General features: G+C 50.1%; 1 protein-coding gene across 1 annotated transcript in view; it reads right to left on the reverse strand.

The window, feature by feature from the left end:
• The window catches only part of LOC103273199 (AP-3 complex subunit sigma-2), an 81,975-nt gene extending 65,876 nt beyond the window's left edge, over window positions 1-16,099 (reverse strand). The window contains exons 1-4 of the mRNA XM_021718832.1: window positions 16,026-16,099; window positions 13,537-13,669; window positions 3,942-4,148; window positions 3,359-3,522 (exon numbers count right to left, since the gene is read on the reverse strand). Of these exons, the coding sequence (XP_021574507.1) occupies window positions 3,359-3,522; window positions 3,942-4,148; window positions 13,537-13,549 (384 nt within the window). The 5' untranslated portion in view covers window positions 13,550-13,669; window positions 16,026-16,099. The remainder of the gene's footprint in view (window positions 1-3,358; window positions 3,523-3,941; window positions 4,149-13,536; window positions 13,670-16,025) is intronic.
• Between the last annotated feature and the right edge of the window lie 1,266 nt (window positions 16,100-17,365).

The following is a 17,365-nucleotide window of genomic DNA, read 5'->3' on the forward strand; positions in this document are numbered from 1 at the left end:
CGTGGGCTCAGGCAATCCACTCACCTCGGCCTCCCAAAGTGCGGGATTACAGGCTGAGCCACCGAGCCCGGCCTCATATTTTTTTAAATGGGGATAATAATCATGTGTACCTCATGGGATTGTTGTAACAAGATATCACGAGTGCTCAGCACAAGTACTAGTACCAGAAAAGCCCTCAGCAGTCAGCGGCTATAATTATTACCATGGGAAGCATATGGCACTGTGTGTGACACATGAAGGGGACTTGATGATTATAAGCTCACCACCACCCTCTTTGCCCAGGCCAAACAGGCTCCATGTGCCACCAAGTCCTCAGGCATGGAGATTTCAACTCTAGCTCTCTTCACAGACCCAACAAGGCAATGCTCATGACCAAGGAGAAATGACCTCCCTATAGAACACTGCTCAGCTGAAAGACCATCTACTCCTGACAATAACCCAGTCAGCATGAATTCTTTTCTGAAGATTTACTCATTTATAAAAAGTTCTCGGGGTATAAAATAACAACAAAAAAGTTCTCGAAAATGTGGCCTGAAATTAGCCAGGCATGGTAGCATGCACCTGTAGTGATCCTTCTGCCTCAGCCTCCTGAGTAGCAGGGACTACAGGCACGCGCCACCATGCCTGGCTAATATTTTTTTGTTGAGACCAGGCCTTGCTGTGTTCCCCAAGCTGAGCTCAAACTCCTGGGCTCAAGCAATCCTCCCACCCTGGCCTCCCAAAGTGCTGGGATTACAGGCATAAGCCACTGCACCCGGCCAAGACTTGCTTTATTAAGACAGAAGAGAAAGCCAGGCACAGTGGCTCATACCTATAATCCAAGTTACTCAGGAGGCTGAGACAGGAGGATCATTAAGCCCCGGAGGTTGTGGCAATGAGCTGGGATCGTGCCACTGCACTCCAGCCTGGGTGACAGAGTGAGACCCTACCTCACACACAAAAAGAAAACATGGGCTGACAGTGAGTCAGAGATGTGGACCAGATAGCCACACCTGTGAACACTGCTGGCCTCCCAGGAACAGCCTCCCAGGAGAGCAGCCAGGGAGGTCAGATGGTAGGAACCCTGGGAGGCATGGTATCAGCAGAGGAATAAAGAATTGGCAACTCTGTGGGGAAAAGAGGGACAGGGATCAGGAGGCTTGAAGCAGGCGAGTGCAGCATGCTGAGGAGGGGGAGGTATGGAAGGAATGCAGGAAACAGTCAGCCCAGGGAAAATGCCCTGCTAGCTTATCCTCTGAACCACCTGCATTTGGACAAGAGTAGTCCTCAGTTCTGCACCAAGACCTGGTCCAGTTCCTCTCAGGTGGCCCTGGGGACTTGCCCATCACCCACCTCAGACATCCAGGGCAAGGGTTATCGTGAAATGTCTAGGAAGGCTAGACCCACATCCAGGGAGGGGCCCTCATGAGCCCAGCATGGGGCCCACTGCCAATGCCATGGTCTCAGATCTGGTGTTAGCAGAGTTTGTTCCAAGGGTGTCCAGGATGGCCATAGGGAAGAACCAGGTCAGGCACGGCAGATGGCCCCCTCCAGCTCCAGAGTGGACGTTGATGGAGGAAATTCTCAAGTGTTATAGGAGGTGCTGGTGGGCTCTGGAGGCGTCCACGTCCCATTAGCCTCAGTCGCCCTGGAGAAATCCCAGGGGAAAGGAAGAGAACCATGGACAGAGCACATGTCATAAAAGTCTGAGTCAACCAACAAACAACAGTTCAGCTGCGTGGCACCTGTGAGCCCTTGGCCACCTGCTGTGGCTTCACTTCATCAGAGCTGGCCCCAGGAGTTAGACCGGCAGCTCCAACCATGTTTCAGCCAAACACTCATTTTCATATATACATTTTTAAAATGTATTATTATTATCTTTTTAGACAGAGTCTCACTCTGTCTACCCGGGCCGGAGTGCAGTGGCACGATCACAGTTCATCGCAGCCTCAACCTCCTGGGCTCAAGTGATCCTTCTGCCTCAGCCTCCTGAGTAGCAGGGACTACAAGCACGTACCACCATGCCCGACTAATATTTTTTTGTTGAGACAAGGTCTTGCGATGTTCCCCAAGCTGATCTCAATCCTCCCACCTTGGCCTCCCAAAGTGCTGGGATTACAGGCGTAAGCCACTGAGCCCTGCCAAGACTTGCTTTATTAAGACAGAAGAGAGCCGGGCTAGGTGGCTCAGCCTGTAATCCCGCACCTTTGGGAGGCTGAGGTGAGTGGATTGCCTGAGCCCGCGGGCAACTTGGCGAGACCTCATCTCTACAATAAATCAAAAATCAGCCAAGCGTGGTAGTGCGCGCCTGTAGTCCTAGCTCCTTGGAAGGCCGAGGCGGAAGGATCGCCGGAGCCCAGCAGGTCGAGGCTGCGGTGGCCGGGAGCGGCCACTGCACTCCAGTCTGAGCGACAGTGAGACTCCAATTCAAAAAAAAAAAAAAGACAGAAGAAAATCCAGGTGCTCTTGTCCGCCTGCTCTTGCTTTCTCTGGCAGAAGTCACCATCTTCATCACCTAGATAAATAGTCCATTTTTCTGTGACTTATTTGCTTTAAATGTTCAACGTGGGGCCTTCTGACATGAGTTCAAATCTTCGGGTAAAATATACTTCAGAAACACAAGTGTGAATAGGCTGAGGGTTACTAGGGGCTGACCCTTCACAAAAGGAAGGACCAGGTCAGCCATTTTCTAGTACTTTGGGCAAGGAGGCCAGACCAAGGGAGAAAACCATTCATTCAATGGCCTCGGCAAGGCTAATGTATGTACTTGAAGTGGAACGTGTGTGCGTGCGTGTGTGTGTGTGTGTGTGTGTGTGTGTGTGTGTGTGTGTGTGTTAGGGTCTTACTGTCACCCAGGCTGGAGTGCAGTGGCACAATCACAGCTCACTGCAGCCTCTACCTCCTCGACTTAGGCAAGGCTTCCGCCTCAGCCTCCCGTGTACCTGTGACTATAGGCATGTGCCACCATGCCCAGCTCATTTTTTTTGTAGAGATGAGGTTTTACTATGTTGCCCAGGCTGGTTTCAAAGCAATCCTCTCGCCTTGGCCTCCCAAAGTTCTGGGATTACAGGCATCAACCACCACATCCAGCCAGAAGTGGAAATGTCTTGAGACTTCATGACCATCATTGGTTCCCCTCTGCACCTGCTCCTGACACTGTTCAGACCCACCAACAATAAAGGTCCCGGGTTGTCACCCTTCATTCCTTAAAAAAAAATTCTTGCTGATAGTGGCACACTCCTAGGAATGTCACAGAAAAGCTGAGGGTAAGATTCAGGCTGCTGTCTCCCCACCCTACCCCAACTTCAACCAGTATGTGCAAAACTTCTGCCAGGAGACATAACCACACCAATATCAGGTACACAGTTACTTGACCTACCCATTCCTCGTCCTCTGCCCCATCCCCCTGCTCTCGGGTCTCAGCTGCGGCCCCCTCAGAAGACTTCTGGGCCATGATGTTGTCTGCCCAGGATGCCCCTGCCTTCCTGTCACCGGCGAAATTACACTTGGTCACTGTTCCAGCCTCGAGTTTGGCCAGTGAATCTGAAAGAAGAGATGAAGTTGAATGTCCTCTGTCCCTGTGGCAGACACACAGTGGGGGCGAGGCCCATTCTGGTGGGGTCTCCCAGGCCTGGGTTAAGCCATTGTTCTCTCCAGGCCTGGATGTGGTCAGTGAGGCCTTGGGTGGGACTCCCCGAGGCATGGTGGAGAGAGGTCACCCACAGAAACCATGGGATCGGATGACACTCCAGGATCCAGGGTGTCCCGCCTACTGGCCCCAGGGCATTTGCCCAGGAATTAGGAATAAATCTCATAGGCTTGGTCATGTCCCCTTGGAGGCCAGAACTGGCCTACTCCCATAAGCTCTATACAGGAGGGGTGGAAAAGCATCAGAAGCAAGGCCAGGAGACCCTGCAGGTCACACAGGAACATCAGGCCAGAGAGAGGGTCACGCTGCTCACCCAGAAAGGGGCCGTCTCCTCGGGTCTTCAGCCGCACCCCGGCCCCCAGCTCAAGCTCCATTGCTTCCATCTCTGACTCAGGCACCCAGAAGGCCACCGTCTGGGCGGGCGTGAGGCTCTCTGTCAGCACCAGCAGCTCAGGCTTATTGACCAGCTCCTTCAGTGTCTCGGGTGTGAGTCTGTCGGTGTCCCCCTTGGCCTCTACCCCTGCAGGTACACGGCACAGAAGGGTCATGGTCGCTGCACAGCAAGCACTTATGGAGGGCCTTTCAGGAGCCAGGTGAGCACTGAGTGGGCTCACAGTCACCTGAATGTCCATACCCATTCTGCCAGGACTCTGGTCAAGGATCTCCACAGCAGAGGAGTCACGGGTATGGGCTCTGGTGCCAGGCTACCTGGGCCAGATCTGGGCTCTATAATAACTCTGGCAAGTTATATAACCTCTTTGTACCTGAGAAATGGGGTACAATCAGTACCTACCTGATACAACTGACATGGAGTATAAATGAAATAAAGCATGTTAAGCACTTAGCACAGCACTGGTGAAGGGTACAGGAAACAGCCAGAGGGGCGGCTCCCAAAATGGCACCGAACATGGTAAAGCCACACTAGACAACAAAGGTCCTAGGTTCCGGCTTCTTCATGCACGATTCCCCTCACGCATGAAGTTCAAACCTGCAAGCCTCCAATCATTTCCCATGACGTAGCTAGCTTTGTTATACCCACCCTGCTCCCATGCCACTCCTCCAATAGAAACCTAGCACAGCCCTTCCGGCCCCTGCCAAGCCCATAAATACACCCCCTCCCTGCATAACTCTCTCTTTTGCTTCCTCTCTCTCTTGCTCCCTCTCTCTCTTGTTCTCTCTCTCTCTTGCTCCCTCTCTCTCCCCGCCACTCTCTCACTCTCTCTCTCTCTCTCTCACTCTCTCCCTCTCTCTTGCTCTCTCTCTGTCTCTCCCCCTCTCTTGCTTTTTCTAGGTTACAGACCCTCTCTATAACAGCCCCTTTAATAAATCTCTTGGTCTTGGCCAGGTGTGGAGTCCTTACTGGTGCCAAAATCCTTTCATTGGTCCCGTGACTCAGATTGGGTGCTCTCCCACCCTTGTACAGGTCTATCCCATAGGCGGGATCCCCGACCCTGCGCCAGTGGCCACTCCAACCCTCCTGGACCTTCCCCACTGTTTTGAACGCGTGAACTGTATCCACCAGCAGTTGTTGGATAGGTGAGTTCCCCAGACACGAAAGCCTAAACTTGCCCAGGACCCCCCGGAGCATCCGGCAGCCCCTCTGGCCCCCAGGCGAGGGGGAATGCACCCCGCCTCGGCCTTCACGGCCACAGTGGACCCTAAAGGCTTCCTCTTCTCTTTCATCTCTCTCAAACTTTAAAAACTTCCATGGCTGTTGGGCTACAGCGGGCCCCGGGGGTCCCATGTCTGCTAACCCACAGTGGTTTCCATAAGATTCTCTTTCTCTCCCCCTCTCTCTCCCCCCCCCTTAAGGACTCCCATGGCTGTCGGGCTGCAGCAGACCCTAGGGGTCCCACGTCTGCTAGCCCACAGCGGATCCCGGAGGGCTCCCACATCTATCGGGCAGTAGTGAACCTCGGAGGTTCCGCATCTATTGCCCCACAGTAAGCCCTATTCGACCCGCAGGAATCACAAACACGCTCCCACCCGCCGCCCAGTCAAGTGCTTTCTGTCTGGTCCAAAAATCCTTGCACAAGGTGCCTTGACCCCTCGGTTCTCCAGGAGAACACTGGTTGTGCCAAACCTCTGTGACGACAGACTTTGCCATAGCCACACTTCTCAGACAGCTGACTCTTTGGGGGATGCCCCGTTTAGTCCACCTGTCCCACCATGGGAGGCTCATTACCCGTACCGGCTGATTCCCCTCTTAAATGCCTCTTAAATAATCTCACTACACTTTCTCTCTCCCCTGATATCAAGCCCAAATGCCTAATTCGCCTCTGCACACAGGACTGGCCAACATATCCCTTAGACAACCAAAATCAGTGGCCCCCTCAGGGGTCCCTCAATCCTGATATCATCCGGGACTTATATAATTTCTGTGAGCGTTCAAAACGGTGGGCAGAAATTCCCTATGTTCAGTCCTTTTCTCTCCTCCGTAAACACTCCCTCTACAGCTTCTCTCCCTCCCACTGTCCGCATGCATCTGTACTTTCTCCTCCAAACCCCAATATGTACTTGAAAAACCCATTCAACTTTCCACATGGCTTAATAGGTCTCTTCTCAAGGGGGGTGACTGGGACAAAAGGATGTTAAAAAACTTCTTCTTTGTTGTTTTCTTATGATAAATTTCTCTCAAGTTATAAACTGAGTTATCTAAACTGGGCCTATATCAACCTTCTTCCCAGGCAAAAATAAAGAGATCATGTAAATAAATCAACTTTCTTCCCAGGCAAAAATAAAGAGATCATGTAAATAAATCCTGTTAGCTAACTACAAAAGGTGTTGATAAACAGGCTAACTAGGACAGAATAAAAGAGGTTTTTCAAAAACCAGATAAAAATCCAGCAATATTTCTAAGTTGCCTCTCTGAGACACTGCAGCAGTTTACTAATATTGATTTAAACTCTGTGGAGGGACAAACTCTTTTGGCTATGTATTTTATCTCCCAGTCAACACCGGACATTAGGCACAAACCCCCCAAAATTAGAGAAACCCCTCAACTAGAACTATTGGACATGGCCTTTAAAGTCTTTAACAACCGGGGGGAGGAAAGAATGCAGGACCACAAACATAACTGGGAAACGTTTCAGCTTTTATCTACCACTTTAGCAGTGAGAGCCACCACTGATAATCTTCCACCCCAGATGGTCGATAGCAGGAGGGGTACACAGCCCCTTCCCAGGTTTGTTTCCGATGTCATCAAAATGGGCATATGGCCAAAGACTGTCAAGCCCTGCCCACCAGCAAAACCCTGTCCCAAATGCAAACAGCATGGACATTGGGCTCATGATTGCCTCATTCGCCCAGAAGAAGGAGAACACATGGCTCAGAGGCTTGCTGCAATTAAGGGACACCAGGCATCTTACACGATCTCAAAAGGGGATCTCTTGGGCTTGCTCCAGTCAGATTGATTCGCCCCTAACTTGGTAGCCCCAATGTCTTCGGAACAAACTATTAAACCAACCGAGCCTAGGGTGGAAATATCAGTAGCTGGCGGGGTTATATCATTTGTTATTAATACGGGGGCTACATGCTCAGCTCTACTTAAATTTCCTGGTCCACTCCTTCCTTCACCCCTTTTGGTTGTGGGGGTACAGGGCATTATATCCAGGCCCCTCACTATGCCATTACTTCCATGTGTTCTGGGAGATAAAATATTTCAACACTCTCTCCTTATTATGCCAACGTGTCCAGCTCCATTATTGGGAAGGGACATTATGACAAAAATTAAAGCTCGTATTATTCTTTACCCTGAGCCATCACCACTGTGCTTTTTGGGTGCCTTTGGTGTAGCTTTGGATTTCCCTAATAGTTCCACATTGGATCCTATCTAAGCCCTTCCACTGTATATAAACTTATTGCTTTGTTTAGAGCTCTGAGGTTAGGAAAAATGTAAAGAAAGTTGTTGGTGTAAGGTATGTTTTAGTAAGAAAGGATAAAGGAAAGATAAATAATTGTATAGGAAAGAATCTTGTATGGTACATTTTTGTTCTATAAATAGAATGGCTGGTTAAAGAAAGTATAGAACAAAAATAGAAGGTTTAAGCATGTCAAAAAATGGTATGAGTTTATTGAACATGGTAGGTGAAAGTTTGTGAAAAGAAGTAAAAGGAATTCTGTAAACACTCAGGCTTCAAAAAGTTTCCATAAATTTACCATTAATATCAATTACACTGATGCTAGGCCAACATGCTACTCGAAGGCCAGAACATGAGCTTCTTAATTAACAATCTCCAAAACAATTTTCTTCTTTAAATAACAGAGGGGAGAAAAAAGAGACAAAATTTAATTAGCCCCCCCACTGTCTTTGTTACAAAAGAGCGAGATTTTTCTTTTCAAAATCGTTGGACTATCATTTTGGCTAAATAAGTAACTTTTACAATAACTACTGTGATTTTGTGTTATAACATGCTTTTAAAAACTTTGGTACTTAGACTCTTCAAGTTCTTGATTCAGTCTCTAGGGTGAGATAAGCAGCAAGCTCCAGGAACCATACCTACCCCACCCTCTTCTAAGTTGCCTGAAGGCCAGGTAAATTAATTTCACTAACAGTACTGCCAAATTGCTAACGAACTTTAAAATCTCCTTCCAGGCACAAGGATTACAATCCAACATAGGTTGAGTGGCAAAATAACCTGGGCTTCACTCTCTAATATATCACTTGTTATAAAAGTATATCAGACATATTATAAAAACAAAGGAAACTGTTTTCTCTTGCCAATGTTTACCTGTTTTAAATTCTCAGTTTAAGCTATAACCTAACTACATGTCTCTAATGTTTTCAATCTTTCTTAGACTTTCTATCAAAGTGGCTATATTTCCTTGTTAAAATATAACTATAGATAATTTACAAAAAGATATTTCAACTTATGTTAATGAATATATACAATTTACGAAACTTTCACTTTTCCAACATTGTTTTTTGGGACAATAACTCTTTTCATCATCGTTTATTTATCTTTGCCTGTGCTCTCACTTGATGTTTTATTAGATCCAAATAGCACTTGCTTAAGGTTCTGCCATTTCCTGTTCATGCCCTTAAAAATAAATAGGTAAAAACATTGCTACGGCCCCATCTCAGCAGAAAGTAGATACAAAAAAAAAAATCTTCGCCCCATTTCCCAGGATTATAAAAATATTTCCAAGAACAGGAGTGAAAAATAAAAGATACCTATAAAAACCTTAAAAAAAACGTAGCTTATTCTCAGTCTTTTGGCCTCACTATAGCGATTAACAAGCATTCAGACATTCTACTGAAGGACAAACAGCAGCCTATCCCATCCCCCCTAGGCAAATCTTCAGATACAAGATCAGGCACTCATTCCTTTTTGATACTGCCTCAATGTCCCGTACCTCTTACGGGCAGGGACATTCTAGCTAAATTCCAGGTGTTCATCACCTTTAACCCAAGTACAGCCCTGTGACCCTTGGCCCCTTTCCTTTCTTGGTTTAATTGCCATCTTCCTTACTTGGTCAACACCTACAAATTGGCCATCCCCAGCCAAAGCTTTGTTGACTATTACATACCTCCTCATCATAACTAGCTTCATTCTTATTAAGTGTCTTTTATAAAAATTCACCCCTTACAGCACTATGTTCATCAGCCTAACCCTCCTTCCCTTATTAATTTTAACCCACCTCAATGGTAAAACAACTCCACCCGTCCCAACATTTCACTGGAGTTTAGGTATACGAATGTTCATTATGCAGATACTCTTGTTGATGAGGTGTGTCCCCACCTACCCTGGCATAATCCCACTACTGCCAATCCCGCCTCCTCCTCCCCTGGCAGTTTCCCACTGTTGCCAATCCCTTTCTTATTGTATTATGATAATTTTTCAAGGTTCGCTTACGAGTGAGAATGTGATACTCAACTCAACCATCACTTGTCAATGTTACCTATGCCCCACCTGGCTTCTTCTTCTGGTGCAACGGCACCCTTACAAAACGGCAGTCTTTCTTCCTGTAATCGCAGAAGTCTCTCCTGCCTCTACTCTGGCAGCAGCAGGCTTAGGCAGCAGGGCTCTAGCATACAGCATTACCTCCTCCCAAGACCTAGCCAATAAACTACAACTTGCTTGCATTAGAGGCTTCAACAATGTCTCTAGCCTCCTTATAACGCCAAATCAGCTTGTTAGCCCAGGTCACCTTACAAAACTGACAAGCCTTAAGCCTTAGATCTTCTAATGGCTGACAAGGGAGGCACTTGCCTCTTTCGAATTTGTGTTTTTGTTTAATAGCCCCATGTATCTTTAAATTTCTCCAACAACGCTTAACTGAACTCTCAAATCAAAACCTCAACCTCCTATTACTCAACAGTTATCATCTTGTCCCAGTAGAGGAGTCAACACCTCGTCCCTAAACATCACTTAACTCTTCTTTTAGATATGTTCTCTTCCAGGTTCTCTATTTACCTCCACAGTCTACTCCAAGACAGCTGATTACTACTGCCCTCGTGCCCACTGGAGGAATGGCCAGAACAAGTCGCCATTCTACATTTACAAAGAACTTTCCTGAAACTCTCTCCTTCAGAAATCTTCACCTTCAGCGCCTATCTTGGGGCCCAGTTCTGGCTGGTTCTGTACCCTTCCACCACCATTCCCCACAATGCCCCCGGCCAGCAGGAAGCAGCCAGAAAGAATAATGATGCCCCTCCCCCCAAGAAACAGAAAAGGTGGGAATGAAGGGTACAGGAAACAGCCAGAGGGGTGGCTCCCAAAATGGCACCGAACATGGTAAAGCCACACGAGACAACAAAGGCCCTAGGTTCCGGCTTCTTCATGCACGATTTCCCTAGTGCTTGCTTTTTCTCGGTTACAGACCCTCTCTGTAACAGCCCCTTTAATAAATCTCTTGGTCTCAGCCGGGTGCAGAGTCGTTACTGGCACCGAAATCCTTTCAACTGGCACATGGTAAACCCTCAATGAGTGTTAATATGGCTTCACTATGCCCATTTTATGGATGAGAAAACCAAGGCTCAGAGAGGTTAAGTAGTATGCTCAAGGTCACACAGCAGTAGAGGCGGCAGGATTCACACCATCCCCACACAATTCTGCCTTCCCACTGAAATCCCAGTGGCCAGGCAGGGTTCTCTCCTGGCTCTCAGGATCTTCCTGGCTTGGGTGGAGTCTGCTGGAACCAAAAGCGAACTTTGGTCCCCTTCTCTCTCCTGGCCCTGGCAGAGCTGACGGGCTCAGGGAAGAATCCAAGCTCTAAATCTGCAGGTGCGGGAGCTGGGGGAGGTGGAGCTCCCAGACTGCGGAATGAGCCCAACCTCACAGGGCTAGAGGACCTCACGAAGGCCTGCCACACCCCAGCAGGCTGCCTTCTGCACACCAACCCCAGGTGGCCGCACTCTGCTGGAGAACACCCAGCCAGTCAGGAACACACGCTACAGGCCACATTCCACTCATGGCATGGAATCTCGGCCAAGCTCTGTCCAAGAGGCTTGCGACTGTCCAGACAGCACGGTTCCCCATGCCCCTTCTCTTCAGTTCTCTGCCCTAACACACACCCCTAAGAAACCATGTCACCTTCTGTGCAGGTGAGAAGCCATCATGTGGGGCCTCTCACTCCTCCACACCGCCTACCAACCAGCTCGCTTCTGGCCACACAAACCCTCTCCCTCCCTTCTTCTCAAGGACAGATGGCCCCCTCCCGCCTCAAGGCAGTTCTTCCTTCTGGGCTCCAGTCCCTCTCCCCGCTCCTGGATGACGTCTCTCTCCCTCCCCACCTCCTGGTCATCCTGCATCCTGGCTTAGACACGCATTGCTCCTGACCCAGCACACCCCACCCGAGCCACCCGTGGGCGCTAGTTGGCAAACCCCTTGATGTGCCATGTTCCCAATCTCACCGAGCCTTGGGCAGCACCTGATGCCCTTGCCAGCGACTCACTCCTGCCCCCAGGCTTCACTGGGCTTCAGGGACATCACTCCATCCCCTTCCTCCCAGACCTCTCCAGGGTCTGCGGCTCCTGTCCGCCTTCCCTTGTTGCTGTGCCCCCAGAAAACCTCCAAGGCCTACTTCTTTCCTGGGTGACTTCGTCTCTTCCACAGCTTCAGTGCTCACTGTGCTGCGGCTCTGCCCCCTCTCCAAGTTCTAGAACTGTCCTCAGCGGACCTCTTCCTGGACATGCCACTGGCAATGTGAGCTCAGTGTATCCTGAATGGAACTCTGTCTCCAAGCCTGCTCCTCTGGCTCCTGTATCCCCAGCCAGGCATCCATGCCCAACTCCTGGAGTCACCCCTGACTCCTCTCTGAGCTTGAGTTGGTCCAGTCCGCCCACCCCACGGACAGGTCCTTAATTTTGACCTTCTTTTCTCTGTCCTAGGTCACCAGAAGAGCCTCCTCACAGGCCTCCCTGGTCTCCCGTCCACATACCTCCCTAGGGACTTTGAAACACAGAGTGGACCATATCACGTGCCCACTTAAAACCACTCATTACGGGACTGACCTGCCACTCGGCTGAAGCTCAGCTCCTCAGGGGCCCCCCCAGCTCCTGCTGCCCACACTGCATGGCTTCCCATGCCCGAACAGGAGCCCCTCAGCTCCCAGGTCTTGGACACCCCAGCTCTGAAATACCCTCAAGCTCTGGCACCCAGCTGACTCCTACGTTTCTTTTGGGATTCAGCACTGGTGTCCCCCATCCATGACATCTCCAACGATGCCTGCGTCCTGGCCATGCCCTCCCTGGGCTCCAGTCACAGGCCTGTCCATCTCCACTACCAGGCTGGGAGCATCTCGAGTGCAGGACCTAGTCTTGTTCATCCCTGGACCCCTCAGCACAGGGTACCAGGCCTGTCACCAGGCCTGGAACACAGAAGATGCTCACTACATGTTTAGAGTCTCAATGAGCATCTGAAGGCATGAATGACTAAAATGCCAGAATCCACGGTCAGGCATGGTGGCTCACACCTATAATACCTGCAGTTTGGGAGTCGGAGGCAGGAGGATTCCTTGAGTCCAGCAGTTCGAGACCAACCTAGACAGCATAAGGAGACCTCATCTCTACAAAAAAAAATTTTTTTAATTAGCTGGGTGTGGTAGTGCACACCTGTAGTCCCAGCTACTTGGGAGGCTAAGACAGGAAGATTGCTTGAGCCCAGGAGGTTAAGGCTGTGGTGAGCTGTCTCAAAAAGAAAAAACAAACAAACAAAAAGAATGACAGATTCCCACTCACCCTCAAAACCTCACACAGGGTCAGACAGCAAAAAGGCCCAACTATAGGAAAAACAGGAAGAGAAACGAGATCACGGTCTGAATGTGTCCCCCATATTCATCTGTTGAAACGTGGTGACAGAATTAAGAGGTGGCACCTTTAGCAGGTGAGATTCGTGCCACTACGAAAGAGGTTGAAGGGTACTGCCTTGCCCTTCTGAGGACACAGGAAGAAGGCACCACCTTTGAAGCAGAGAGCAAGCCCTCACCTGACGCCAAATCTGCAGGTGCCTTAACCTTGGACTTCCCAGCCCCCAGAACTATAAACAATACATTTCTGTGTATAAATTACCCAGTCTAAAGTATTTTGTTACAGCAGCACAAATAGACTACGATAGAGCCTGAGAACCAAACAAGGATTCTGGAAGTAGAATGCAGATCACTGGAGGCCTGGCCTGGGCTCTGCACAAAGGCAGTTGGAGCCCAAAGCCCAGTTTGTGGATGACTCTGCCAGATACAGGGAAGGAGCTGGGAAGGCCAATTTGGCCCCTGGGGTGGAGGTAGGGCAATAGGGGCCCTCCTAATGAATGGAGCCAGGAAGGAGTCCAGCTGGGGGAGCCTCAGGCCAGACCCCAGCACCAAGGCCAAGCATGCTAAGAAGACACTTTCCAGGGGCCAAGAGCCTCGGGTGGGAAAGGCAGGTCACACTATAGGAGGCCCCTGAGGAAGGAAGGGTGGAGGATACCTACTATAGGATGACATGAGGAAGCCCGTGTTCACCTTCCTGGTGGCGCTGAAGTTTGGCTCGATTTCATTTCCCTTGGTGTCAAATTTACGGCGATGGATGCAGCTGGGCTGGATATACAGCACATAGTAGCGCTCCTGGGGCCAGGCAGATAGAGAGTGAGGGGCGCCGCCTCACCCCCCAACACACACGCACACTTGGGCTCCGACTGCAGCCCTGCTAATCTCGCCCTCTTCCCAGAAGCCCTCCCCAGCTCCAGAAGATGTTCAAACCAGGCAGATGCCCCCACCCAAATAGTCACTCATCCACGTGCTCACCAGAGCACCTGCCACACACAATGAGTGGCGCTAGATATCCATGACAGGGCGGGCCCAGGGCCTGAGCCCAAGGCTGCCACACAGCCAGAGGCAGAAAGTATACACAGAAAACCCCAAGTCAAGCACGAGGACCCCAGATACCAGAAAGCAGGAGTGGGCACTGTCAAGGTGCCATGGAAAGGGACCGAAAGGGAGCCCTGAGGGCAGCACTCTGCCCTTCCGGAAAAGGACAAATCACTCCTAGCCTCCGGAGCCTCTGTGTCCCCTGTCACATAGGGCTTATGTGAGGTCTACTCTCTAGAATGTTGTAAGACGGTCAGCAAGACAGTAGAGGAGCCAGCACAGGGCCAGGCGTGGGATGTGCAATAAATGCCAACCATTCTAACTGAAGCAGGTGGGGGAGATTGCCCAGAGAGTGAAGGCAAGGGGCCACTCCCTGGGAGAAACAAGGAAAGTGAAGGCTTGAAGGGACGGGGAGAAAGAGGATTAAAAGGCTGGGACAGGTACATAAAGTAGAAGTCAAGAGGCTGTGTGCAGGCCAGGCATGGTGGCTCACTCCTGTAATCTCAGCACTTAGGGAGGCCATGGTGGAAGGACTGCTTGAGGTCAGGAGTTTGAAGTCAGCCTGGGCAACATAGTGAGACCCTAACTCTATAAAAATATATATAATACATATTTAAGGGAAAAAAGGCCTTGTGCATGTTTGAGCAATGCAGGGTGCCTGGAGAGCTTCTGGGAGCCCAGACAGGAAAGGCAGGTGGTAGTCTATGACAGGCCTTGAGCTGGCATTTGGAGTCTAGATTTTATTTGGTAGATTAGAAGAACTCTTGAAAGTTGTTTTTTTTTTTTTTAATCTTGTTTTGAGTCGCGGTCTCACTCTGTTTCCCAGGCTGGAGTGCAGTGGCATGCTCACAGCTCACCATAGCCTCGATCCTTCCACCTCAACCTCCTTAGTAGCTGGGACTACAGAGGCACACCATCATGACTGGCAATTTTTTTTTTTTTTGTAGAAACAAGGTCTCGCTGTGTTGCCCAGGCTGGCTGAAAGGTTTCTGAGCAGCAGCAAGACTCTCAGAGATGTCTTTCTGGAAACAAGTTGGCAGCAGGGCAGAGATGAGCTTTGGGGGCTGCGAGAAGGCGGGAGAGTGGACACAAGGTTTTATCAGGACAGGCTGAGGGGCCATCTGAGGGAGCAGACGTGGACAGAGGAAGGGAAGGGATGGGAGGGGGAGGAATGAACAAAGAAGGAGCCCGGCAGGACTTGGCACTGCTTACCTGCATGGGGGTTGGGCAGGAGAGAGTGAGGGTATGCAGGCTGGTAGCTGGGAGGGTGACTGCACAATCACCAAGGATGAGAAACTCAGAGAAGGCAAGCTTGAAGAGGGACTGTGTGCACGCCCCGGCCGTCTGAGGGCATCTGAGGCAGGCAGGCCCCACCTCAGTGTGGGGATCCTGCTGAACCCCCTTGGCCAGACCTGCTGGGCCTTGGATTGGTCTGTCCACCTGTTGACTTGCTGCTAAGGGGATGGGGGAGCAGCAGAGCATCTCTTGGCATGAAAATAGTGACAAGCTGGGAGCTGGGGCTGTTCCCACAGGGTGTAGGAGGGAAGAGCGGGCTCCATGCAGTGCGTGGCCTCTGGTCCCTCTCAAGAGGTCATTTTTAAAAACCAAGCTCAGCTCAGAGACCAAGGTCAGCACATCTAGGGGGGCTATTTGAAAGGGTGGCAGAAATTCAGAATTAGTGCTCAGAAAAGAGACACAGGCTAGTAAAGATGGTGAACGTCAGGTGTGTCCATGGATACCTGAGGTGGGGTGGTGATAACGGGCGTGGCCCCAGGAGGCTGAGGGGCAAAGGTAGCCAGGATATTGGCATGGAGGCCTTAGTGTCACAATGCAGACTTAACAATCAGGCTGGACTGGATTTAGGGCCTAGTCTGTCTTCTGAGCTGTGACCTAGGCTCTTCTGGCAGGAGCACAGGCCCTCTCCCTGTCTGCTGCTGGCCTAGCCTACGTGATTCCCTTTCCACTTGGTAGGCCCACTTGGCTGCTGATCTCCCAACCCGCTTCCCACATGCTGTCTGGGCCCAACAAGGAAGGAGCTGGATCCCAAGTCTTGACACCGGAAGAGCCCAGCACAAGGAGTGCCCGGTGGGTACCACAGAGGAAGCATCCTTACCTTCCTGCCATGGGCATCCGTGATGCTGTGCCGAGATACATCGACGAGTTCTCCCTCCAGCAGGACACCATTCCCCCTGGGGATGAGAGGTAAGGAAGGGATGGCCAGTTCCATCAGTCCCCAGCAAAGTCCATCACGTGTCACCTGTTCACTGACCCTGAGCTGGCTTGGTACTGAGTAGCTCTTTTCTCTGTGCTTTCCACGTAGGGGCCTCCCTCCCTCCAGGGGTCTCATAGGCTGGGGCACTGCTCAGAGGGCAGGAAGAACCTTGTCAGGCCATCCTAGGACCAAGCTACAACCCATTCCTGGAGGACCACTGGGAATTACTGTAACCACAGCCTCAGTCTTATCTACTAAGTGGGGAGAAGCCCTTTCACTCTGCTTCTCTGATGATGACACAAGATCATGTATGTGAAGGTATTTGGTAAACTATCAAGTGCTTACTAAATATCTTTAATTTAGCTAAATATGGGGAGAGGCATCTAAGCGGCTATAAATTGTCTTCCATTTCTACCTGTTTTAAATGCTTTCATATCCCTGTTCTCATTCATATCCGCCTGGGCAGCATCTCAAGGAAATGGTTATTGCCAGTTTAGACAGAGGTAGAAGAAACCAAGACAAAAGTTTGGGGACTAGCCCAAGATCACAGGGTCCCTCACTGAGGGGAACTAGACCCCTGGCTTCCTGATTCTAGTTTTCATAAAAGCAGAACCTGGGGCTTCCTTTTTTGGAAACACAGAAATGGGAGCGGGGTGGGAACAGCTAAGGATGACAGTGGGAGAGGGATGGGGATGGGAAGCGAAACTCCCTTTTTTTTAATACTTGATTTTTATTTTTTCATTTTTTTTAGTAGAGATGAGGTCTCACTATGCTGCTCAGGCTGGTATTGAACTACTGGGCTCAAGCAATCCTCCAGCCTTGGCCTCCCAAATTGCTGGGATTGCAGGCCATCTCGCCCTGCCTTAACTGACAAAGACTGTACATATTCAAGGTGCACCACGTGATGATTTGATATTCGTACACATTGTGAATGCTTTACCACAATAAAAATAATGAACACATCCGTCACCATCCATGCTGTACGTTAGACTCCCAGAATTTGTTCCTCTTATAACTGAACATTTGTATCCTCTGACCAGCATCCTCCCATTTCCTCCACCTCCCAGCCCCTGGCAACCACCACTCTACTCTGTTTCTATGGTCCAACTTTTTCAGACTCCGCATGTAAGTAAGGTCATACAGTATTTGTCTTTCTGTGGCTGGCTTGTGTCGCTCAGCGTAATTTTTCAGTGGAATTGCAAATGGAATGGTCCCTCCGTCCTCATAACCCTGCGACTGCA

The sequence above is a fragment of the Carlito syrichta genome, unplaced genomic scaffold (genome assembly GCF_000164805.1).
Source record: "Carlito syrichta isolate Samal-C Ts95f unplaced genomic scaffold, Tarsius_syrichta-2.0.1 Scaffold313872, whole genome shotgun sequence".
NCBI lineage: Eukaryota > Metazoa > Chordata > Mammalia > Primates > Tarsiidae > Carlito > Carlito syrichta.